At 50.3% G+C, this 24,679-nt stretch overlaps 1 protein-coding gene and 1 long non-coding RNA gene across 2 annotated transcripts; both read right to left on the bottom strand.

Moving 5' to 3' along the window:
- Positions 1–1,489: 1,489 nt before the first annotated feature.
- LOC122392911 (proline-rich protein 36-like) lies at positions 1,490–14,706 on the bottom strand. Its single transcript, XM_043388274.1, has 9 exons — positions 13,848–14,706; positions 13,019–13,235; positions 12,593–12,705; positions 12,106–12,207; positions 11,530–11,643; positions 8,096–11,338; positions 7,257–7,743; positions 2,554–2,726; positions 1,490–1,931 (listed from the first exon to the last, which is right to left on the bottom strand). Exons 2-9 carry the CDS (start codon positions 13,179–13,181, stop codon positions 1,797–1,799), a joined length of 4,530 nt encoding a protein of 1,509 aa, XP_043244209.1. The 5' UTR covers positions 13,182–13,235; positions 13,848–14,706; the 3' UTR covers positions 1,490–1,796.
- A 23-nt stretch (positions 14,707–14,729) lies between these two features.
- LOC122392912 lies at positions 14,730–18,320 on the bottom strand. Its single transcript, XR_006258601.1, has 4 exons — positions 18,209–18,320; positions 16,406–16,555; positions 15,844–15,919; positions 14,730–15,497 (listed from the first exon to the last, which is right to left on the bottom strand). It is a non-coding gene; the product is annotated as an uncharacterized LOC122392912 (long non-coding RNA).
- Positions 18,321–24,679: the final 6,359 nt, after the last annotated feature.

The raw sequence follows: 24,679 nt of genomic DNA, 5'->3' as shown, positions 1-24,679 counted from the left end.
CTGCCCCCTGAAAACGAATTACTGCTATGTAAGTCAATGGTACTGCATCCAGCCCGCCTCCATCTGCCCGGCCTGGACCCCCCTGACATTTTGACATATCTCCACCCCTGAGCAAAGGTCGTGCGAGATGTGGTTCAGAAGATATTTTCATCAGGAACATTTTATATTTATATTAAATGTTCGGATGTTAGGTTAAATGTTAGGAACATTATATATTTGAGTGCCTAATATGAAACGTTGGAAGGTTAAATTAAAGGGACCCTCCCACCTTAACATTAGTTTTGAGTTGAGATAGCCAAATTGGTGGCCATGGCCTGAAAATACCGGTTTGGGCATTCACAACATCGAAAAATGCTTTAATTCGGAGATATGGAATTTCAAACTTGCAGTTTTCGGATTCTAAGGGGCTAATGCATTGGTATGCCCCCTTAGAATTTGTGACGTCAGCGGAGATCTAACGATTTTTAAATCTTTTACTAAAACGTTTGGCAGCACGCGGTGGTATATGCTGCTTTGCGCGCAACAAATGCCGCACTTTCAAATAAAGTCGCTAGGAACAGCGGAGATCCCAAAAAGTAAACAAAAGTAAAAGTCTAATATCTTGAAAACCGGTGAATATTTTTCGATGAAATTTGGTAGATATTCATTTTTGCTCTTTCTGAACCGAGCGACATCACTTTCATGCCAATTCATTAACTTTTTTGAAGGTGGGAGGGTCCCTTTAATCAGATTACGAAACATTTCGTAACGATGTTTTTTGCTTTGTTTTGTTTATTTTTTAAAATAATATTCGGCGATTTGGAGGCGAACTCTGGAAATTCGCCAATATTTGACGTTTTATCGCCTATCGCCAAACGCCGTGCTTCTATCGCCAATGACTTCCAAAATTCGCCAAATTGGCGACATATCGCCAAGTCTGGCAACCCTGCAAATAGACTGAGAGCGGTTTGTTGTGATTCGGGGGCGGAGCAACAAGTGTAAAAAGCACGAGACCACCAAATTGAAATAGCGCGCCAGATACCACTGTCCAGGGCGATAAAATACCCGTCCACATGGCAAGCACTGGCGAAAATAGGCATTCGTTTCATTTTACAATTAGTTTCATCATTTCGGATGACAGAAACGCTTGTATTCCAATCAGAAAGAGCACACGAAACCATTCAGGGCACCATGCATTATGAGCAGAATTCCCTGAGCAAAAATACAGCTTCTCCACCATGGGCCACTCACTTCCTTGACCGGCAAGTTCAGGTTCTCTCTTTGATGTGCTCGGTACTCTTCACGTAGCTTCAGACTCACCGTCTACCTCTGGCTGTAACTCCTGAAATCTAACCAGCACGCTCTAGCCTGGCGTTTAAAGCCGACACCCGACCCACCAACACGCCGACTGGCCCGCGGAGTCAGCCCGACCCCGGCGCCGACGGACGAGCGCCGTATCGGAGCGGACTCCCACCATCCTGACTCAGCCCGTCAGGTCAAAGTGCGGACACTGACGCACAACTGTATTAACCATCACATCACTGCTGGACGCATACACGACCCAATAAAAGCACTACGTCTACAGTCACATGGCAGGTAACAGGGTCCATTCAACATCACATGGTGACTACAAGCAGGCAGGCACAACGAAGTGAGACGTAGTCCCTTTCGAAGGTATGGGGAAGCATCACAGACGTTGAAATCATTAAATGAAGATCCGATGACTGATGAGTAATGTCACAACCACAAGTTAACATTCCCTAGCAACAATAAATATCCATTGACTATTCAATTAAGCGAGTCTATGATGGCTGCTGTCAGCTCGCCTTCTTCTTGGGCGACCTCTTCTTTTGCGACGGTCCTCGCTTTTTCGGCGATCCTTTCTTTGGGGATTTTTTCTTTTTGGGCGATTTCCGCCGTCGTCCGCTATTCTCCGTTCGGAAGGTGATGCACTGAAACAGACAGATGCCGTCAGCGCGGTGGTAAGTAAAGGCCGATACCGATTGCAGGGTCACCGCCACTGGACAAAGGTATGCCGGGCATGGACCACCCAACTTGTCAGATAATTAGTGGACGAATACGTACATTATAACTACCGCATGTTTAAGGAAACTGACATATACGAGTATAAACTATGCGAAACCATCGCCAAAAATGTCGAAAATGCCTGAGGATGATGCCGACGCAAAACAAATCAAATTTAAAAGTGGACAAACGTAAAATCCGGCAAACATCGGCCTAAATTGTTTGAAACGACGCTAATCTAGCACCTGTGCAAATCTCCGATAAGATAATCGATGACAGTATAAACGAAGCACCGCCACGGCAACGCTAATAAAAGCTGTGCTAAAACCGGAATGCGTATCGAACGTTCGTGACGTAAAAAAAGGAGAGATATGGAAGGAAACAGAGCATTACAATGGTAACTACTACGAGAAGAAAATACTTTCAATATGTGTTTTCGAGATCTTTCCTTAGAAGGGCTACCATAAACTTGCTCTTTTGAGGGAACATCCCCTGTCTACGAAGCACAAAACACTACAAAGGTCTCCAGAAGTGACGGTCATCGGTCACCTGTTCGTCGAGGAAATCCATGAGCTGCGCCATGCTGAGTTTGATGCCGTTCTGTCGCAGGTCTCTGTGCAGACTCTCTAGCCAGACGGGTTCGTAGGTGAGGACCTGGTGGTACAGCTCCGGTCGAGACAGGATGTAGGAGCGCAGCCGCTCCGGCAGCGCCGCCGCGGACGCTGCAGACAGAGACAGACATGGCGAATCGGACAGACAGACATATACAGGGTATATAGAGTATATACAGACATGTACACAGACACGGGAGAGTCCGACATACATGCATACAGGCAGACACTAGACAGACAGACAGACAGACAGACAGAGGAGAGTCAGACAGACCGACAGACGGACGGACGGACTGACAAAAAGACAGACAGACAGACAGACAGACAGACACAGACAGACAGGCAGTCAGACAGACAGGCAGTCAGACAAACACACCCGGAGAGTCAGATTGGGTGCAGACATGGCGCAGACATTGAGCGCAACAGAGTGGGGGCGATCCGTGACGAGTGGTACCGACTACCGATACCTTGCCATGCTATAAAGGATAGGTACTGTGCTACGATGCGACGGAACCTTGCAATGCTCGACGTGACAAGTCGCATCGAACTAAGAGTCCGTCTGTCACCCGTGGGTACGAACAACGGGAGACGGGAAGTGCACCAGCCATTTCCGGAATCGGTGGCGATTGTATGTCGGAACTTCTTAGTCCGCTGGCGATTTTACACCGGGTGCTTGTGCACCGAGACTAGAGGTCGAGAGCCGTCTGCTTACAGCGGACGATTTGAATAAGATAACACTGGATGCCTCATATCACTCGATAACAGCTAGTAGTCCACGCCACACTTCAATCGGTAGCTTATCAGCCTAGCCATCAATTATCTTTTTAGGTGGCTAATACTGCTACGCCTCTGGACCACAAGGACATGCAAACGCTTGATCAATATCACAACAGTCTTCATTCAGGAAAGAGCAGTCCATTTTCCCCAATCTGTCAGTAGCTGCCCGTCCACAATCCATCAGTCACTGCCTTCCCTGGTCGCGCTGTGAGTCGCCCACTCCACGGCGGTGTGCGCCACAGCCTGTCCTTGGTCAGCACAGAGTGACCACGCCGCGTGCGTCCACCGCGTGCGGCAGCTCGCCGTGTCGAGCCGGGCTGCACAGCGCCGCACAGTGCAAAGGCCGTGCACGACCGGCCGACCGGACGGGCCCCGTATAACCGTATATAGCCACGGCGGGCAGCGGTGGGCTCTGTCGTGTATTGTGGAGGTCGCGGTCAGGGTCGGGATTGGGGTCGGGAGTGGAATTGAACGGGGCTGGGAGACATCGGTGAGTAGGAGACACCGGAGAGAGAATGAAAAACGGGATGGGTCAGGCGGGGAGATAGATGATGGGTTAAGTGAGGCAAGGGAAAGCAAGAGTCAATGGGGGCGAGAGAAACGACGGAGGGACTTGACGGCCTGAGAGGGATATGGTGAATACATTATGGTCGTGATGACTGGAGGCAAACATCAATAACTGGATAGCATATTGAGCCCGCTATGCTTCAGTCGATACAGCGGGTTCCACGACTTGGCTGTGGGAACTGCCGCCACCCCTCACACTGACAGCGGACATAGCGTGCGTGCAAGGACCGCGGGGTGTGCAGAGCGGTCTCTCCGAGCAGACAAATGCATGCCAGTGAGCTCCTGACCGGCCGCCGACCAGCCGGCCCATGACCGGTCATTACACACCACGTCAGCACCCTGACCACCTGCCCACACTGACCGGCGGGGGGTCGGTGTCCACCTGTCGTTCGTGCATTCCGTCAGAACCCCGCGGCGGTCCGCGGCGGACCTCGCGGACGCAGCTGGCTTCCGCCCCCCTGCCCCCTGCCCCGTCCGGTCCGTCCGAGCCGCCGTGCCGGTCAGGTCAGCTAGTGGAGCAGGGAGGCGGTATCAGAACAGACTGAGCCAGCGACCAGCTGTCTGTTTTGACGGCGAGCGCGTCCGACCGACCCGTCACAAGGCGATGACTCAAACAACACGACCGCTTCCGGAGCTTCGGCCGCCTTCAGATCAAACAGGGACCACATCACTCAGAGTACGTCAAGTGTGACTGGGAAACAGTCGACAACCAAACACGCGTGTTGACTCAGCGGCGTAAGCCACTCATGTCGAGAACTCGCATACACTCGATGTGGTTGGGGGCGGGCTAGTGCGAAATTAGACGGCTTTTATCACACTATAGAGCGTGACACAAAACAACACTGCGCCTGAGTATCAAGGACGATGTAGGTATGTAGGCATGCTGTCCCCTGTCAATATGTCATACGAAGCCAAGCATGCCTCCGCGATATAGACTGCGTGCTTCATACCAAACCAGCTATGACCGACCCCAAGACTGATTTGCAATGATGAATCGCAAAAGAGGCATCGATAAGGCAGATGAAGGAAAACGGCAACACCGCGGTACACGTTTTCAGCGTTCAGTCTTGTGTAGCTCTGCGCTGATTGCAGTTTCCGGCGCTGTTGTGAATTATGCAATAGCTGTCACTCAGTTTCGAAACGGTGACTCACTGCGGGTTGACGAGAGTTGCATACAGCGTAGCTGCAGCAACGTACTACAAAGTGAAAATGCTATAGAACTCTCGACCAAGAACTTTCGACTTTGGTCTCAAACCAGAGAAACTATTCAATGCCCTTTCAGTCTCAAGTCCGAAGCTTTTTTTATTTGCTTAGTGGGCGGCAAGAGGGAAAGGAAAATGGTCGCAACAAGTCTATGCAAACTTAGCGACTTTGTTGGAGCTTGAATTCCACCCCATACAGTGACTGGACTTTTCACTGAAAGGCAGTCTAACTCCGCATGGCCCGGCATGCCGATAGCGTTATATGAGCAAAGCGCGGGTCGACAATGCCGTAATCTGACTCTGCACGGGACGAGTCACGAGCTGAGCGAGTGACGAACGGTGAGTCACCAGCTCGTGAGTCGTGACATGAGTTGACCTCGAGTTGGTCACCGCCGCCCACTGCCCACCGCCCAGCGAGCGCCGGTGCACCGCCCATCGTCCCCGCCACATGTCTCCACAGAACCGTCAGGTCAGCCATTCACCAGTCAACGTCTATCAAACCAGGGACTAACAGTTCAACAGCCAGCAACCATAATACCAGCCTACAGGGTAACAGCCTGACTTTAAGTCTATCCCATTCCCACCCACCGGCCACCGTCCATCGGTCACTGGACACGGGTCACTGCATCTCTGGCGAGCAGGCACAGGCCGCGGAGATCTTATCGAACAAGTCAAACAGGTATGCATATTGCACATACCAGCCGAGCGGCGGGCCGCTACGAAAACGAATACTACAAAACACACAGTAGTATTGTACCAAACACACAGTTACGCTACCTGATCTAGGACACGTATCGCATGATAACCTTTTCTTACTTCAATTTGTAAAAAGAACCTGCTGCTCCTATGCACAGTCCAGGGCCCAATCTCACCAAGTGCGGTAAACTGAATTTGGGGTAAAATACCAAACTACCCCACTCCATAACTACAAAAATACTACCCCAAAATTAGTTAAACTAGCTTGGTGAGGTTGGGCACTTGGCCCAATCTCACCAAGTTATGTAAACTTAATTTTGGGACAGTATTTTTGTAGTTACGGAGTGGGGTAGTTTGGTATTTTACCCCAAATTGAGTTTACCGCACTTGGTGAGATTGGGCCCTGCAGTGAACCAGACATTTCTTTTAGGATAGGAGGACGTCAGTGCTCGTATCGAGGTCCCCCAACATCTACATGACCAACATTCGGATGACCGACTGCCGACGACCCAGTGTCCGGCGCTGGCGAAACCCTGCCTTATTATGCATACACCACACTGGCTCGTTTCGACATGGCATCCTTTCATTCAGCCGAATGGCATAGAAGCTGTGAAACTGGGACCCGTATAAACAATTACACCATTAAAGAGGCAGACATGGCACCGCTTTCGCCGCGGGTCTACCAGTTGTGAGAGGAAAACTCAGCTACCGGGTGATAAAAGTTTACAAAAGTAACGGAATTTGTGCATAGCAGCCACCGACACCGCATGGTCCTGAATTGGCAGCAGAATTGGCAACATTCAGCTTGCAATAAAATGTTAATTATTTTATCGAAACATGCTTCCATTTTAACGTATTAGATAATCTCAAAATGTAGCATTAGGTACAATAAAACTGAGCTAGCCTTTGCAATTGAGTTGACAGAGCTTCGTAAGCAAAAGAACAGCACGTTGGCAGCAATCCGCATATAGCCGACCATCACAATGACTTGGAATCACACATTCGAGCTTCAGCGGCCATCCAACGAACCATGCCCAAACTCCGTATCTCCAGCATTAGCGTGTGAACGATACCGAGCCTCAAACGGCTCGGTGGGTGGGAAAATCATGTTGGTAATCAGTACCGGCGCGAGGTTGGTGCGCCATTCATCAGATTGCTCTCCGGCGATTCGGCCAGTGACCACCCGAGCGGACAGAATGGAGGATTGGAGGATGCACGGACGTGAGCTCCAAAGAACGAACGGACGGATGGATACTGAACACAGACCACATACTCTTCAATACAGCTGAGCTGAGCTCGTTCCCAATACACATGTTATATCACAACGTCCCTCCCTCCCGTTGACGTCTCTCTAATTCCCGAAATGGCGGAGATAACAATGACCGCCTGAGGAACTCACCTGCCTGTGACGGCGTGATCTCCTCCTCCTCATCCTCCCGCTCCAGCCGTTCTCCTAGGCGACTCAGAGTCTCCTCCAGGCGAGCGGCGGCGCCCTCTGAGCCGGACGACTCGCAGTCAGAGTCAGAGTCGGAGCGACCCCCGTCCCGAGTCGGAGACGGCTCCCGGGGACGGGCGAACTCCCCGTCACCGCCCGACTCTGGACCATCGCTGGGCGAGGCCGCGCGGGGTCGGGAGGTAAAGCTAACGCTGGGGGCGGCGGCGGCCTTGACTCTAGCGGTTTTGGAGCTGGTGGAGGCAGCGCTGGAGCTGGCAGCAGCAGAAGTTCCTCTGGAGCCAGCGGTAGAGGTTACAGGCTGTGAGGCGGCTGCCTGACCCCCACCACTGGCGCCAGTCGCCGGAGGGTGGGTCTCCTCGTATATGTGGGAGAGCAGGGCCACCGCCTTACGACGGGAGATGGGCTTGACGCCGATTCGAGCCAGCTCGCGCTGTTGAACAGACAAAAGATGCCGTCAGATAGAAGCACTTGTAGGTCCACGATGAATTCAGCTGCTCATTGATAGGGTAACGCAATGCAAGGCACGCTATTCGTTATTTAATAAACGCGTTTTAGATATGCAAAGTCAGAACTGGAATATAATTCATAATTCATGTAAAGCAACTCACGTATTAAACATGCATCGTTCTGAAGACAACAAATAATCTAGCTCAACCATTATTCGAACTTCCTTGCTAGTGTTACTCTCCTCATCCCGTCAACATGACAAATCTACGTCATCACAATCCTCCCCACCACCCAGCAGTCCAGCCTGTCCACACCCACCAGTCCACTGCACCCACCTTCAGCTCCGGAGTCAGCATGAGCACGTAGTTGGGCCGCGGCGTGTTCGAGTCCCGCAGCACCACCCGGTACGGGTTGACCGGAGTCCGCTGCGGTGGCCGCGGCGGCGCCATGGTTGTCTCAGGAGTCCCAGCATCATCCGTCCCGCCAGACCGAGCTCCTGCCTGGCCCGACCTCCGTTCTGATGTCTCAGAGTCCCCTGGCCTCCCTACCGGAACCTCGGCTCCTCCAAGTCTGCTCACTGGGGTGTCCGATCCCGTCGATTGCACCCTGGAATCACCAGCGTTCTCCTGGTGAAACGGATGAATCCCTGAGTCCGCCCGTCGCGAGGTAGTCGTGGTCTCTGCCTCAGTCGGGGTGACGTAACCGGCCAGGAGGCTGGAGTCTCCCCAGAGCTCAGAGTTGTCCAGGGAGGAGCGAGGTCCTGCCGGCGGCTCCGTATCGGTGGCTGGAGCTGTAGCGGTAGCGGTAGGACGGAGAGGAGTACCCAGAGGTGGCGGCGGCGGTTCGATGAGTTCTATGTAGCCGCAGTCTTCGAAACCATCCCAGACGTCCGCAGGCGGTGGGTCGGACGGGGGAGATGGGGCGGGTCCGGGACTACCCTCTCGGTGACTAGGTGGTCGAGGAGGGGAGACTTCTGACTTCTGACGGACCTCAGGCGATGGAGGGCCGATTGAGGTCCGGTCAGGGGAGAGTCCGGAGGACGGAACGGGTATCTCCGGTGAGCAGGGAGGCATGGCCACCGATGACGCAGCGCCACCAGTATCAGGACGGTCAGACTCCGTCGGCAGACGCCGGGGAGTGACGGGCGAGCCAGCTCCGCTCACTCCCGATTCGCGTCGCTCAACGGTCGGCGGCGGTGAGGGTGGACTCTGCGAGTCGGCAGCGGGTTCCTGACGTCTGGAGATGAGCGGTGAGGAACCGAACGAGTCGTCTCTCAACTCGGTTTGTCTCCGCGGCTGGGAACGAGACGGCGAGGATAGGGGAGAGACGCCACCGACGGGGGACTGTGCCTGACTAGCTTCTGTTTGCGCCTTGGATGGAGAATCTCCGCCCTGATCACTCTGATCGCCGCTTTCCAATGCTGCCTCTTTCACTGGTGAGCCGTCTCCTTCCAGTCCGCTGGAGCGACGAGGTGACTTCACTTTCTGCGTGAACACCATCGGTGCCTCGTCTAAGATCTCTATATCCGAATCGGCTGACACGGGGCGCGGTGGTGGCTCCTGAGACCCTGAACCCACCTTCTGTAGGGTGTTGGACGACGAAAGACGCCCTACTGGGATGCGGGAGAACCGAGATTCGCCCTGGTGTCGCCTGGTGCTCGGAGAGGCGAGCCGGGCCTTCACTGGTGACGGTGTAGCTGGTGATGAGGTCCTCCGCCGTTTGGACAGAGACGAGAACACTTCACAGATGTCATCCGGAGAGACGGGTCGGCGAGAGGGACTGCCGAGACGCTTCTGTCCTCGTCGGGGAGTGCTGGGGGTAGCGGGATTTGAGTCTCTACTAGACAGCCTGCGGGCAGACGATGGAGTGCCCAAATCACGCACTGGAGTCTTGTCTCTATCCGATAGCGTTCTCTCTCGTCTCCTCGGAGTTCCTCCTGACCTTGCAGTACCAGGTGTGCGTTTGTAGGGGGACTGGAGTCCTGTGTTAGCCCCGACCCGGCGGGGAGACTGGTTTGGTGAGCACACCACGTCACTGTCTGAGTCCCGGTGAGGTGACTGTTCTCTGTCTGACTCTGAGGCGGTGGCATGGACCGGTGAACCTTCCTCCATGTCCTCTCCACCGTCCGACGCGGTCAGGTCAAACAGCTCGGGGCTGAGCGGGGGCCTGTCGATGGAAGTCTCGGCCGGCGCGGGAGACGACGGCCCAAATGGGCTCTCAGTCACCTTCACCAGCTCCGCCTCCTTCACAGGCTCCGGCATCGTCACTCCGTGCTCCCGTCTGAGATAATACGCCAGCTCCAGCAGCTCAAATCTCTCAGCCAGGAGGAGCAGCTGCGGCAGCGGCGTGCTACCACTGGTGAACACAATCTCTCCTAGGTACAGCAGCCGGACCAGAGCCGCGGCGGCGCGGTGGCTGACCTCCGGCAGCGACAGCCGTCCACCGGCTTCACTCAGCTCCCGGTACAGGGGCGGGCAGCGGACGGCCATCACTGCCGCGTGAACCGGTACCGAGCCGTCATTACAGAGGAGCGTCTCCGCCGGGGGGCCTCGACCTGTCAGTAGGAGCTCCAGCAGCGCGGCACCCAGGTCACCGGCAGGCGCCAGGAAACACCCACCGTCTGATGAGGGGGCGGGCGAGCCGGAGTCGGGGGTGGACGGAATCGGCCGCGGGGAGGAGCATGGTGAGAGGGCAGCTTTCTTCGCAGTACCGCCACAGCGTGGAGTAGTAGTGGTACCAGTGGAGGCGAAGGTTGTGACAGATTCAGAAGATGTGATGGTGTCAGCAGTCGAGGAGGTGGCCGCGGCTGCGGATGTTTCATTAGTGTTAGTGCCGGAGCCAGACTGCTTGCCGGTCCGCTCTGTCGTGAGACTAGTACTACCAGATCCTCTCGACCTGACATCAGCCTGACCGCTGAGACGAGCCCTTCGTCTAATAACTGGCGAGGGATGGTGCGTGTTATCGACACCAACTGAGGTGGCAGTCGGGGCTGGTGATTTCTGGTGACCATCTCCATCAGTCATGGGATCGGTCTTTCGTTCGCATCCAACTCCAACTGAAACATGTGGAGGGACTAGCGATGGCTCCTCTGGCTTCAGCGACACGTCGGTGACATCATCCCGCACAGTCTCGATTTCCCTGCTTATGAGTAGAGCCGTTTTCTCGTCCTGTGACTGTTCGGTTGTTTCAGTTACCTCCACTGTCACTCCATTCCTTTCCTGACCTTGCTCCTTGCCTTTCTCCTCTCCAGTCTCCGCTGAGTCCTCAATCACAACGTCCATCTTAGCCACAGTATTACTATCCGCATCCTTATCCACCCCACTACCTTCTTCATCCTTAGGTACCGTCTCCCCCTTTGGGGTCACTTCCGATGATTCGGCCGTGACTCCGAGGTCACCAGAGTCACCAGGGCTGTGCGGTGGTTCGGCTGAATCAGCCGGCGGCTGGGATGACTCTGAGTCCTCAGCGTCGCCAGCCAGCAGCAGCAGCGCCGCCTGCGTGGCCCCCGCGGGGTCCTCCGCTGCTGTTGTGTCCATGTCCTCCGCGCCGCCGTCATCGTCTGGTTCCTCTGCAGGCGGCTGTCGGAGGACCGCACAAAGGAAACGTCAATAAAGGTCATCTTGGATACTTTAGATCAGGGACAGCAAGTCCAGCCGTGTTGTGATGGAAATCGCACTTCCATTCCAAGTGAAATCGGAAAACTCAATATGACACGATGCAACATAGGATCAACAAACGAGCCACGAGTACTCTTTCCATGGTAACTCACCTTTTGTGTGAGGCTTTCCCGTCCCGGTATGTCTGCCACATCCCTGAGTAGACTTGTGACCGGGGCGGTACAGGGCTCCACCAGCCCCACAAGCTCCGGAACGTAGTAGTCCCCCTGTGAATTAGACATGGTAAGGACATATTTCAATATATGTGATGGGGGCGGTAACTACAGAGTACAGGTCTCCACCAGCCCCGCCAGCTCCGGAACATAGTAGTCGCCCTGTGAATTAGACAAGGTCAGACTATACTAAAGGAACAGGCAGTGACGGGGGCGGTACAGGGCTTCACAAAACCCAGCAGTTTCATCACGGTAAAGTCACCCTATGATGGGAGATAGGGTCAGCCATCAGGAAAACACATGGTGTATCATGCTCTACTGGCCACGCCAGCTTCGGTAAGACGTAATCGCGCGGTTACAATCGGTAGGGCTAAGAAAACCATTATCTGAAAAATAGGAATGACTATCCTGCAGCTCGGAATACATGGCACGAACGACAGAAAATGGCCAATGGCCTCCCAAACGTGACCTGATCTGACCTCCGTCTGCTGCTTTTCCCACGATACCCTGGCCTACCTCGCTGCTGTGCAGCTGTGCCGCCTTCTGCCAGGCGACCGCCGGCTGCGGCGACCCTTTCCGCGCGCGGAGACGACGGGGCTCAACAGGAATCACCTCCTCCTGAACAGAGCCATACAGAAGCTCAGTCAGATGTCAGACAGGGATAAAGTGACAGAGCATGTACGTTATACATAATACTCGCCTAATGAGACATGCATATTGCATGCACAAATATTTTGACTGAAAAGGTAGGTCTGCATTTGCAATGCGAGCAGAATATACTAAACTGCACGATTTTTGTCCAACCAGAAGCTTCAGACAAATGCTTTGTTGGTGCACGTGCATTCCAAGATCAAGATCAAGATCAAGTTGGTAATTCTATAAATGCTCCCGGTTCCGTGAACCCTCTGGCCTCTATCTTACGAATGTAACGGCAATTTTCTATAACTATATTATGCTTTCGGAGACCCCCGACCTTACTAACCCATGCCAGTAGTTCGGCTACCTTCTCGCACAGCCGCCGGTCCCGCTCCTCCTTGGTCTGGGTGACGAGGACAGAGGCGGCGGCGGGGCCCTTCTTCCTCCCGCCTCGTCGGCTACGACCGGCTGGAGGATCGTCTGAGGAACACGAGAGCAACTTTCAGTGGCCAGCACCGAATAGCAGACCGAAAAAAGATCAATGAGCTGCTACTGGAAGGACAAATGAGTAAGCTGCAGAACTAAAGAGAGCTGGCAAATATCGTTATCGGTATAAAGCTTGGCAAGTACTACAAAATGTATCAACATACGAGCAGCTAAGGAGCATTTAACAAATGATGCATCTTCTGGAAATCAACAAAAACGAAAACTATGACGATTAACCGCTCGGTGGAAGTGGCATTCGGCAACAGCGCTCATTTCCCACCGGCCGCCACCCCTGACCCCTACTAACCGTTGGCGGGGGCGGGGGCGGTCGGCTCGGGCGGCACGGCGCCGCCGCTGTCCCGGACCGCCTCCAGCTCTCCCTCCAGCCCAAGTTCGAGCAGCTGAGCCTCGGCCAGTCGCCGGGAGCGCTCCTGTTCGTCCCGGAGAGAGGCGGACACGGCCAGCGCCATCTGTAGTTCGGCGTCACCGTCAGCAGAGGACGCCACCGCTCCGCGACGCCGGCCCTGAGAGACGAGGACGGTTACACGGTGCAGCCGCAGTGCGGTACAGTCTAGAAAACGGATGAAAGGTCGGAAGCAGAGACTAGAGTTTACCACAACAAGCAATCACACCATATATCGGGCTCAATACATAAATGCATAAAATGTTCCGTAAGAAAAGACCAACGACTGGCAACAGCCTGCCCCGAATCGACTGCACCGGCTAAAAATCCCACCTAAAACATCATCTTTCCATCTCAGTTACAGTCCTCCGATCGCTATGATTATTAATTATCAGGACGCATATATACTTCTTTACGGTTCGAACTCTGTTCCGGACTGGACGGACTGGACGGCCACCGGACCGACGTCACCTCAGCGCTATGTTCGCGTGCGGCGGGTTGACCGTTATCGAGACTGGATAGTCTGTCCATCAAAACTGTCTCAGCTTCCGGCAGCGCACCAGGGTGGCTGTCCAGACCAATGTATATCCATATTTCCTAGCAACATCTCCCGGCTCTGAAAAGGTCTCACTAGGCCGAAGACCTAACTGAACAAAATAAGCCATCATTTACAGCAACGCGTCAGACTGAGCCAGTCCCCCGACAGAACTAATCAGTCCCCACCCACACCCACCTGTTGTCCGGTACGGGTGCGACGTGCGGCCGGCGGCGCCGCGGAGCGCGTGGCCGGCAGACCGGCCGCCGCCCTCTCCCCGGCCTGTCTCTGTTGGAGCCGAACAGCGGCCAACAGCTGAGCGGGACTGAGGCCGCGCCGCTCTCCGCATAGTTTAATGTGCGCTGTGCGAGCTGCCGCCGAGGGCTGCGGCTGCAGACACACAGGGCAGTCGGCCACAGTCGCTGACGAAATCGTGGAGACACCCACAGCAGACACTTGGGCAGTGGATGCCGACGGAATATCGGTGACAGACGGCGGAGGAGCGGGAGACGAGGCGTCAGACGAACCTGCCGCCGCAGATGCTGGAGTGTTTGAGCCTCCCGGATCAGAGACTGGCGGTGGCACGGGCGAAGGGTCTGGAGCACCCCTGGCAAACCGCGAGAGGTCGATGGTCGGTGGTCGGGCCGGTTCTTGACCGTCCGGAGGCGGAGACCCTTCCGAAGCCGAGACTGCCGACTGCCGTGAGGAACGGGTCGAACGGGAGCTTCTAGTGGAGGCTCTGGTTGTCCGGCGGGTCCTCCCACCCCGTCCGGCCGCGGCGGACGACCCACGGCCACTGCCTCCAGGCTTCTGTCCACCGGGCGGTTTAACGTCACTGGGCGGCGGTTTGACGTCACTATACGTCTCTCTGACGTCACTATCCGTCCCTCTGACGTCACTGGCCCGCGGGAAGAGGTCGCCGGCCGCCCTCTGTGCCACGGTGTCGAGCACGCCGCAGAAGGAGACGGCCGACACCGTTATCTCCCCTGACAGCCGCTGGGACTGAGTGCTGGATGGCTCGGCCGCGCACGACGACTGGGACAGCGTGGACCGGGTCCGAGACCTGGACAAAAGACAGCGTGTCGGTCACAATGTATTAGCACAACAGAGCTCAGTTTCACAAACAATAACACTGCATACTAGTTACTCAATTGCACATTGATATTCAATAGTTTCTATGCCTGCATGGCGAACCGAACTTCATCGCAAGGAACCAGTAAAAATGTTCCTAGCACAGCTGCGACAAAGTATCTATTCACTCAAAAGCGCCTCTTTCTTAATAATGCTGAATGCTGAACTAGACAGCTTCATCAACAGCAATGCTCACAAATCTACTCTACTCAGCCATACAAAATCCCCCACAGTTCAATTACCGAGCGAAGGAGAGACTGGGCGTGAAGTCGTCGCTCGTGTCCAGGTCGGGCGGCTCCGGGGCCGAGGTGGGCGGCTGGCGGCCGCTCCTGCCGCCCCGCCGACTCAGTTTGCTGACCCGCTGACTGGCCTGAGACATGGCCGGCCCGTAATACACCCAGTGTCACGGCAGTTAGACCGTCCTGGCGTCCGGTGGATACAGATACTCAGTGGAGGGTGCTTCCAGAAACACTCACACACGGGCACTGCGGTCCTTCAGTTCACTGTTCTGTCTTTATCACAGTGTGACACGGACGCTGTCACACACAATCCGTTCACACTACCACTGCACTCCTCTGGAGCTGGATGCTGTCCCTTTACACTGCAGTAAAGCAACTACGCAAACCGGTGGTGCTCCTTGTCGTAGTCTTCATCGGTTTTGACCTTTTGACTCGGCCGTACCGGCAACAGTTTTCGCATCTTCATCTCATTCAATATCTGAAAAAAAATGTACACAAGATTGATGACTGTCTCATTTTTTTTCTAGATCAAGTCAAAATATGCAACAAATGGGTGGATTATCAAGGTTGTGACCACTGCCCCAAGCAGCTGTCTACATTGGTGCATCATGATTCCAGCAAAAAAAAAAAAAAAAAAATCATGGCCAGCACAGAACAAATATGTGAAAACCACTCTGTCATAAGCAGTGTCCACTTGATGTGTAAATGTCAAATGAATTGACACAAATCAATAGCCACAATACAGATCTGAACACGAAACAAACATCCCAACTGCTCCAATGATTCCCTGACCAGCAAAATAAACAGTATGGAGGTAAAATTACCTTATGTTCTTCCTCAGTAAAGTTGCTAGCAGTATTCTGAATTTTTTCTTTCCTATCATCAGAAAGTGATATGTATCTGAAAAATATCATTGGTAAGTTATACTACATCAAAATGTGTTGTATGATTGGACAATAAACACATATGTAATATTATGCAACAGACAGAAATTCTTGACATTCCATTTTGAAGTAACAAACAAACAAACAAACAAACAAACAAACAAACAAACAAACAAACAAACAAACAAACAGTGATACTGAAACAGAAATGTGAGAAACTTTAGCTCTAAGCCAGAGCCTAGGTGTTATAGTGCAAACCAGGTGCTGAAAGAGGTTTAAAATAAAAACATACATGTGAAATGGAAATGCAGTATTCCTCATAAACTTTTTTGGCTCTTGGCATTGACCCATCATATTTTCATATTGTATCTAAAAGAATCATGACAAATGTTTATTGAGTACCTTTGAAAAAGTATTGTTCACATGAAGTAGGTTATAGGTATGTCAAGTATATGCACAAACAGGGACAAAACAATAAATATTAAATGGAATGTGTTCTTACAGAGCTGCACCAACCAGTAGTGAGGATCCCACTAGTCCAAACGCTACTTGAGTAGATAGCCTTGCCAATGGTGTGCCTGCTATAGTTTTAGGCTTCTGCTTCCACTGTGGCCAGGACATGACTTTACAGCCGCCTTACCCAGTGTTCACCCTGGGGGATAAAAAGCACAAACAATTAAAATCAACTACTAGCCTAGCTAGCACCTAAAATGATGTCTTGTTCTGGCCTGTTTAGCCGTTATCCTGCTCCACTAGTCCAGAATACTGTTCAATTTGCTAGTTTTCACAAACACATTGCCAGCCAGGCTATAGTGGACTTTCTATAATTCTCATAGGCAAAATTCATACCAATCAGCAAATGAATGACAGATAAAGAAATGCTAAAAAAAGCATATTTCATACACAACAGAACTTGCAGCAATCAGCATGGTGATAAAAGCCTGACAGAGGACATCTGACATTAATAATGCTACACTGCAGAATTCTCTTTCAATAGTGTGTTTGTAAAATAGCAATAAAAGAAAAATAAACAACTGATGCAAACTGTGGGAAACTAATGCACAATCAAGCTGATCCAGAAAGCAAAGTGTGGCAACTGACTACTGAGTCAACAAGCCGCACCATGTTGGATCGGTAACAAATCCAATCTGAATCAGTCACCAGCCCACACCAACCCGACCCCCCACCAAACACGATTTGGCAGCACTGTAATGATGTCTGCTGGGCGTGAAGTTTTCCCTTCACCATAGGGTTTACACACAAACTGGTCAAAGTTTGAGCCAGGATATACTAGTCTAAAAATGCAAAAAACGAACAAATTTTGGCATCAATAGATTCAGCATTTCATCGTGTGCCTCAAATCGTCCATCATTTGGCCTCAAAGGAGGTAAAAATTGTTCAAAATCGAAGTTGAAAAGATGCTTTCTGAGCACATAATCTGGTAGCTATCACGTGACCTGCTATAAGCAGCTTATCGATAATTTACAAACATAATTATTAATATACTGCTTTAAACAACATTAATCATACATTTTGAGCTTTCAGTACATTAAATAAGGTCAAAACATCGCAAAACACAAAAGTTAATACAATAGTCACGTGGGTGTCAGGAAATGTCACAGGTGCGTCAAATTTGTGACTGGGGCTTTACTTTCAAACATCGGATCTACCTGTTTCTTATAGGTATCTTGCACCAACCAGCCCATAGGCGGCGGAACAGGAAGGGCACCGGGGCACCAGGCATGCCCCCTTTTGATTTTGGAATTTTAACATTAGCCCTATGGGCGTTGCATGGAAAGAATGGGACCAAAAGTTGGCAGTGCCCCCGCCCCCCCTTAACCCTCGCCAGCCGAGGGCCTTTTCCATAACACGGACGGCGAGGGGAGTTGGTACGACCCCCCTCGCAATTGGCTCCTATGGCACTTAGAAATGCCAAATTTACAGGGTAGGTGGGTCCATAGGAGATCTCGTCCCTGTGAAAGTTCGGTGACTCTAAGTCAATGTGCCGCCATTTTAACGTTATTTGCGAAAAACCTTAGGGTGGGTTGCATCAACCCCCCCTCGCCGGGCGAGGGTTAATTGAAGGTGTTTTGCCGCTACTGAACCACCCTGGAAATCTGCACTATATGCACAAGATGCAGTTGTGATAAAAATCAGTAAAAATTATAAAAAACTAACATGCCAAACATTTCGCAAATGTGACATTTGCAGCGCAGAGGGATGTCATAATTATTTTAGAAAATCAATGAAATTATCCATTTGTAATGACAAAAACACATAATTTATCACCCAGCATCATACACACTTATTTCGTAGCATAAGCAGTTAGTTGAGTTAGTTATATTTCATCTAAAATGACTAAAATATCCAAGCACGGAAAAACTCTGACGCGCAAGAAATGTCAACACAACAAGGACGCGGACATGTTGAAATCCAGGAGCTATAGATATCAATTTAACCTGGTTATTGATTCAATTTTTGCGATCCTGTTTTAAATATTAAATTTAATAAGATATCATAAAAACAAAAATAGTTTCTTTACATCTCAAGCAATTATCTTCTATTCGCGCTCTTGCTTTTGAATAAAAGGTTTTGACAAATTTATTATTTCTGTAGAAGAATACATAGGTTATCACCCAATTTGTGCAATCTTCACTAAAAAACTTAAAATTTGACTCACATTTCACCGTCAGCTCAACAAATCAGAGTGTAGGTATATATTATAAAACATCAAACTAATTGCTTTTAGAAAAGGTATTAAAATTGCAGGATTAGCCCTCGCACTTTGCTCGTGCACCTATAAGCGGAGGCCGGGTCAAACGGAGCCCCTCGGTTTTTCACAAATAACTTTCGCCGATCGCGACGTAACTTTGCTGGCGATAAGGTTTATTTCGACACGGCAGTAGAGACAAGCTTTTAACTATTAACCCGCGCGGCTCCAAGATTCCGCGCCGGGCCGGGGGGAGGGGGATATCTGAACACCCCCCTTCTAACTCGGCTCCTGGGCCACGTAGTGATACGCGGTAAGCGGCAGCCGGCAATCGAAAGAACGTCCAAAATAAGGACGAAAACACTTCAGTCATTTTTTGGGTCAGGTCAGAGGTCAGGTCACCAGAGGTCACCAAAAGTAAAATGTTGACTATTTCAACATTTTGGAAACTGCCGACGGCTATCTCGGGAACCGATAGAGCTACAGCGCCGCGGAACAGGGCATTGGATAGCCCTTTACAGAGCTTACTGAATATGTTCTCAGAGTTGACCTCAGGTGAACGGTTTAGCCTCCAGAGAGCAAAAACTGTAAAAATAGCCGTTTTCAAGAAAAATGTTTTTCGGCAATAACTTTTGACTCAAGAGAGCCACGACATTACTTTGGCAGCATCGTGTTCCTCTCGTCGAGACGCGTCGAATGAACTATTTGCTGTCCTTGAAAGGTCATTTTGAAGATTTGACCCCAGGTCAAGGTCATGATCTGACCGGAAAAGGTCATGTTACATATCAGTCGATCCGTATCGTCAATCTGAACACATCTGACGTGTTTTCTTCACTCAAGCACGTCTCTATCAAAAGTTATCATAACTTGCTAGTAGCAAAAAACTCATGTTGACCGTTTATGACCTGAGATGACCTCAGGGGCATACAGAGAGGTCACAGCCCACAGGTGCATTTTTCCGATTCAGTGTGTCATGTTTACGTGTGACCATGTGAACCGATGTTGTTTGAGAGCGTTTTGAACGTCATTCGTCCAAAAGATATGCATTTTAACCCGCGAGCTGCTGGGGGGGGGGGCGTTAAACGCCCCCACTTTTTTCGCCGGGCCATAGCATAAAAACGGCGCGCTGCAGGCGCGCCAAATTTTGGGTACCTGTAGGGAATTGATTGAAGTTTATTGTGACAAAGTTTTTAAAAAAATCGGTCAGAAAAGTTTTGAGATATCGAGGTTTTAGTGACGTCGAGATTTCTGAGTTTTCGACCAAAAACGGCTTATGTTCAAAAAATCATATAACATCACAGAATAGACATACAGACATGCCGTAAACGCCATTAGACTGCCAATACCATGAACAATCAAATGGATATCTTCGATTATTGATTATCGTTCCACATTTTCCAAAATCTTGAGCTGAATCTTGGCAATTTCTCGTGACTACTTCACGACCATGATACATGCATTTCAAATTGAACTTTTTGAGCCAAACACGTACACATATGGTAAAATGAATGTCACTATTGTGTTCTACGCCCCAAATTACCCATAAAACATGTGTCACAGGCTGCGAATATCAGTTTTGATTTTCGGGGATATGTGCCTACCCGGTTGACCTGACGGCTGACCTTGACCCTGACCTATGCTTGAATGACCCCTACATGGAGCTGACACTCTTGTAGGCCTTATATGATGGATTGTGCACCGTTTTGACAGAGTTTATGGCGAGAGGCGCCCATTGCGAAGTCCTGAAGTCCATGCTACTGAAAGCCCGATTTCAGGTGTTTGACCTGACCTTGACCCGACCTGTGACCTCAAAATTCAACTTTAAAGTCCTCATCTGAAGCATCTCGTCACGTTCTTTCTTTTGCCGCCTCGTGCGTTTCGCTGCGCCTATTGGTTCTCGAGTTATCGGCTGGGGGCGTTTAACGCCCCCCCCCCCCAGCAAACGGTGGGTGGCGAAATACCCCAGCAACTGCCGAGTTAATGTTCTCCCATTAACTTATACCTAATGGAGAGGTCGCAAAATTGATCTCACTTAAGGTCACTTATAGGTAGGTATAAAAAATCCGAGGTAGGTATATATTTTATACATACATTACGAGTACTGTTACTCAATCAATCGCTGACAGTTTCAAAGTGATCGTTCCGTCGTTGTGGCTATAGCGCGCCTTTGAACTTTTTCAGAGGTAAGGTCACTTGACGTGACCTGGTGACCTGACCTTGAAATTTTCACAACATGTGTGGAAATGATGTATGAGGTGTAGTTTATCTTCTGGGAAATGGAAGTAAAATGTCTAAAAACGGTTTTCACTCAGTTTCCCGTTTCTAGGATGTTTCTAACCGGCCGAAAAATGGCTCCAAAGTTAAGGTGCCCGTCTTACCCCACTTTCCCCTACATCTTGCAGCTTGTTGCGGCTGGTTGCATATTGAGCAAACAGGGGCGGATCCAGCCGATCCGTTTGGGGAGGGCAAAAGTTTAGCCGACCATCGGCGACCCCGACCCACCACCGCGCCAGTGACCAAGTTACTTCACAACGCCAGTTACACCATATTACCGTAAGATGGTGTAAAATGTCTTATGTTAACCCGTGCCGAGCCGCGCTGGGGCTCCTGGATTTTCACGCCCCTGGGGAATGTTTGAACGCCCATATCCATTCTAACTCGGCTCCTGGGCCACGTAGCAACACGCGGTAGGCGGCGTTTGAAAGAGTGTCAAACATAATGACCAAATTACCCCAGTCACTTTTAAGGTCAGGTCAGATGTCAGATTACCATAGCCCATCAAAGGCCAAATCCCGATAATATTTAGGTCCAGTTTCGACAATTTTTGAAGAACTGGCGCATAACTCGGAAACGAATAGAGCTAGAGCGCCCCAGAAAAGCTAATTTGATAGCACTGTAACTGCTCTTTCTCGGTAATTTGCTCAGATTGGACCTAAGATCAACGGTTTAGCCTCCAGGAGAAACTGCCATAATATATACTACTTTTACGGGAACGGATTTTCTGCGATAACTTTTGAATCAAACCTTGTGCGATCTTACTTTTACCGGCATCGTGTTCCTCTCGCGAAGACGCGTCGAATGAGTTATAATTTGATCTTAAAAAGTGAACTTACAACTTTGACATTTGGTCAAGTCATGAGCTGACCGGAAAAGGTCGTGTTGCATATCAGTCGATCCGTATCGTAAAGCTGAATACATCTAAGGTGTTTCTATTGCTCTAGAATGCCTCCAGTAGAAGTTATTAGCGAATTGCTGCAAACTATTGCATATCTTTCGTGACCTGAGATGATCTCAGGGACATAAGGAGGGGTAACGGGTGCTATTTTCCGGTTCATTGTGTGCTGTTTAGGTTGTAACTCGGTATTGTTAAGAGTGACGTTTCTTATAAATTTAGCACGAATGTTTGAAAGGGCGGATTGACGGGAGCTGTCCCTACGCTAAGCAGAGCTTGTTGCGTAGAGCCCGACCCCTACCGTCCGATCGCGTAATTCCGGGTGACAGGAGAATTTTGTTTAAAGGTAGTGTGCCACCTTTGAAAGATTTCCCATTTTATTTTTCCTAGGATAAGAAGCTTCTGTTTTTACCTAATATCGCAAAAAAAAAAATCAAAAATGGGCCTGGAATAGTGCCTTTTTCGCCTAAAAGTTTTTCGGTTTTTAGATATGTATAACAACTGTAGTGGGCTCAGCTGCAAACAGGCGTCGGGCAACAATCGCGAATGCGGCGCACTTGTGACAATAAGCAAAGGTCATTATAGTGTTACGACGGGTGTGTATCAAATGTACCCAAGTACAGTCGGACCCAAGATCCAACGGGACCCAAGATTCATAAGTACCCAGGTACCTCAGGCTATACGGAAGTACCATAGCGACGTTGGGTCCCAAGGCTCAAGGTTGCCAGAATATGATTGGCTGAGCAGGCAGACCAATCGAACGAGCTGTTAGAAACTACTGTACCTCAGTACACTCTCTGACAGAGGGCAAGTGCGGTGAAGATTTCGCATACCAAAGTGACCCTTCCGGAGAACCGGCGGCCGGCGCCCAGTCAGGTAACAATGGGAAGGGTCGGAGGGACGGCCCGCCGCGCCGCACGGTGACAGCTGATTCCCGGGACGCTCAAGTGTCGCCTGTCAGACGCGTCGCCTTCCTCCCCCCTCCCGCCCCGCCGAGCCGCACAAAACAGCCGGACCCTGTCGCGGAACGAACCACCCGACCATGCTGTCATCATCGGCGGCAAACTGAACTGCATGGCTTTCTGAGTCGTGGCGCTGAGCAAGCCTGAATAACCGGTCATGCTTGCGTATTTCATACTTCAGCCCTGCTGTGAGCCATGTTTTATGATTGCGGATCTTAGCAATTTCTTAGGAAGAGGTGAACCGTGCAAAACGCCCCCTTAAGAAAGTGTGTCACGGCTAGGCTAGTTATTGGACCATATGCTTATAGGCGTCATCTTTAGACTATTGAACACATCATATGTAAAGCACTGGAATGCTACATTCCAGCATGAATGGGCTTTTGCAAGACCTTTGAAAACGGGGCGTTTTACATTACGGATATGGTAAAACGCCCCAACTTTGGTTGTCACCTGGTTATGAGTAGGGGAAGGAGGGTGAATTGCGCCACCTTAAGGAAAAACGCTAATTGCAAGAAAACCGCTGGAGATATAAGCATGCACTGGTAACCATTGCAAATAGGAGCTCATTGGCTACGATTTAAGAGCCTCCCGATCAATTAAGAATGTTTCGTTTGCTTCTGACAGCTGCTTTTTCAGAAACATGCAAAAGGGCGCATTTGCCAACAACTGCTGTAAATTGCGCCAGGGGGATGGCGCAATTAGAACCCAATTGCGCCCTATACTTTAACATGGCTAAGTGAATGAGACGGAATGCATACACCCGGGCAATCTAATGTCTGTGCGGCTTGCTTAAACATTTATAATGTTATTCAGGCTGGATGAATAATAAATGTAGATATAAATTGCGATGTTTTTTGCCCAGGTAGATAACTTTACATGTGTCCGTACGCTTGTAAAAGTGCAACGAAAACGTTTACTGTAACCGACTAGATATATGTGAACGTATGCGCCTATACAGTTAAATTTTCAATCGGTTCTCTCAAAATTAATAATTTTTATCGTTTTGACAACTTAATGACATCAGTTTTTACTTTTTTATCATAGCTGTCACTTCTCACGCCTGAGTCCATGTTGAAAATGTCGTATTTTGTCAATTACACCAAAAGTCGTGGCCTAAATGGCAGCTGCATTATAAGTTTGACGATAGAGATAATTTGCGGACTGACGACAGCGGGCTGCTCCCTTGCCTGACATTAAACTCCTTCTTTATTGCAATCAGTTAATGATGTATTCATACTGTCGTGATACAATGGCTACACCATTATTCTATTTGCGCCCCCCTGGCGCAATTGCCATGGGCGCAATTAAAATTGAGGTACTTTTTAATAAAAGCATAGAAGTTATCATAAAGATGTTGCAGGAAGTTTACGGTTTCAGTGATATACAATGAAAAATGGGTTTTTCTTTCTAAATATCACTCTGAAAATCACACAAATATCGTAAATTTTTATAGCCAACGGTTCAAAATACTGCAAAAAAGTTAAGAAAACGCCATACCATCTTTGATGGCGTAATGAGCCTTGCTGATTGGCTTCATCGGAGTGTTTGGGCCATAAAATGAACAATCCAGTGGTAAAAATAATGTTTTCGAACACAAAATTCTAAACATGCCATTGAATCCGTGGGAATGTAGGTGGGCGCAATTGGTTAGGAGGGCGCAATACACTCACTTTCCCCTATGAGTTCCGTTTGTGTAGATAATGCATTTAATATTCCAGTTTCGGCGGTACTACTCTATTATTTAGGTAAGCAGAAACGTATTAACGTCAGTAACGTGCTTTCGGAGAATATGATTGGATGGATGTGATGTTCCGCTTCGCTCCCGCTCACACTCCACACGCTGGCTCGGCTCAGGCCCAACTGGTTTATTCCCTCAGACCGGGTCAGTGGGATCGCGCTCATTTCGCCCTCGGGCACGGTCAGGCCACACTG

This window comes from Amphibalanus amphitrite, unplaced genomic scaffold, assembly GCF_019059575.1.
Source record: "Amphibalanus amphitrite isolate SeventyFive unplaced genomic scaffold, NRLGWU_Aamphi_draft 000506F_arrow, whole genome shotgun sequence".
In the NCBI taxonomy this organism is placed as follows: domain Eukaryota; kingdom Metazoa; phylum Arthropoda; class Thecostraca; order Balanomorpha; family Balanidae; genus Amphibalanus; species Amphibalanus amphitrite.
This window is presented reverse-complemented; position numbering and strand designations above follow the sequence as displayed.

What these genes read in the sequence shown, in the direction of transcription:
- LOC122392911 (XM_043388274.1), bottom strand. Translation starts at nt 13,181, where the DNA reads ATGGCGCTGGCCGTGTCCGCCTCTCTCCGGGACGAACAGGAGCGCTCC. An exon ending in GGGAAAGCCTCACACAAAAG is followed by an intron (nt 11,339 to 11,529) that starts GTGAGTTACCAT and finishes GTCCTCCGACAG; the next exon opens with CCGCCTGCAGAGGAACCAGA. An exon ending in TGCTGACTCCGGAGCTGAAG is followed by an intron (nt 7,744 to 8,095) that starts GTGGGTGCAGTG and finishes TCTGTTCAACAG; the next exon opens with CGCGAGCTGGCTCGAATCGG.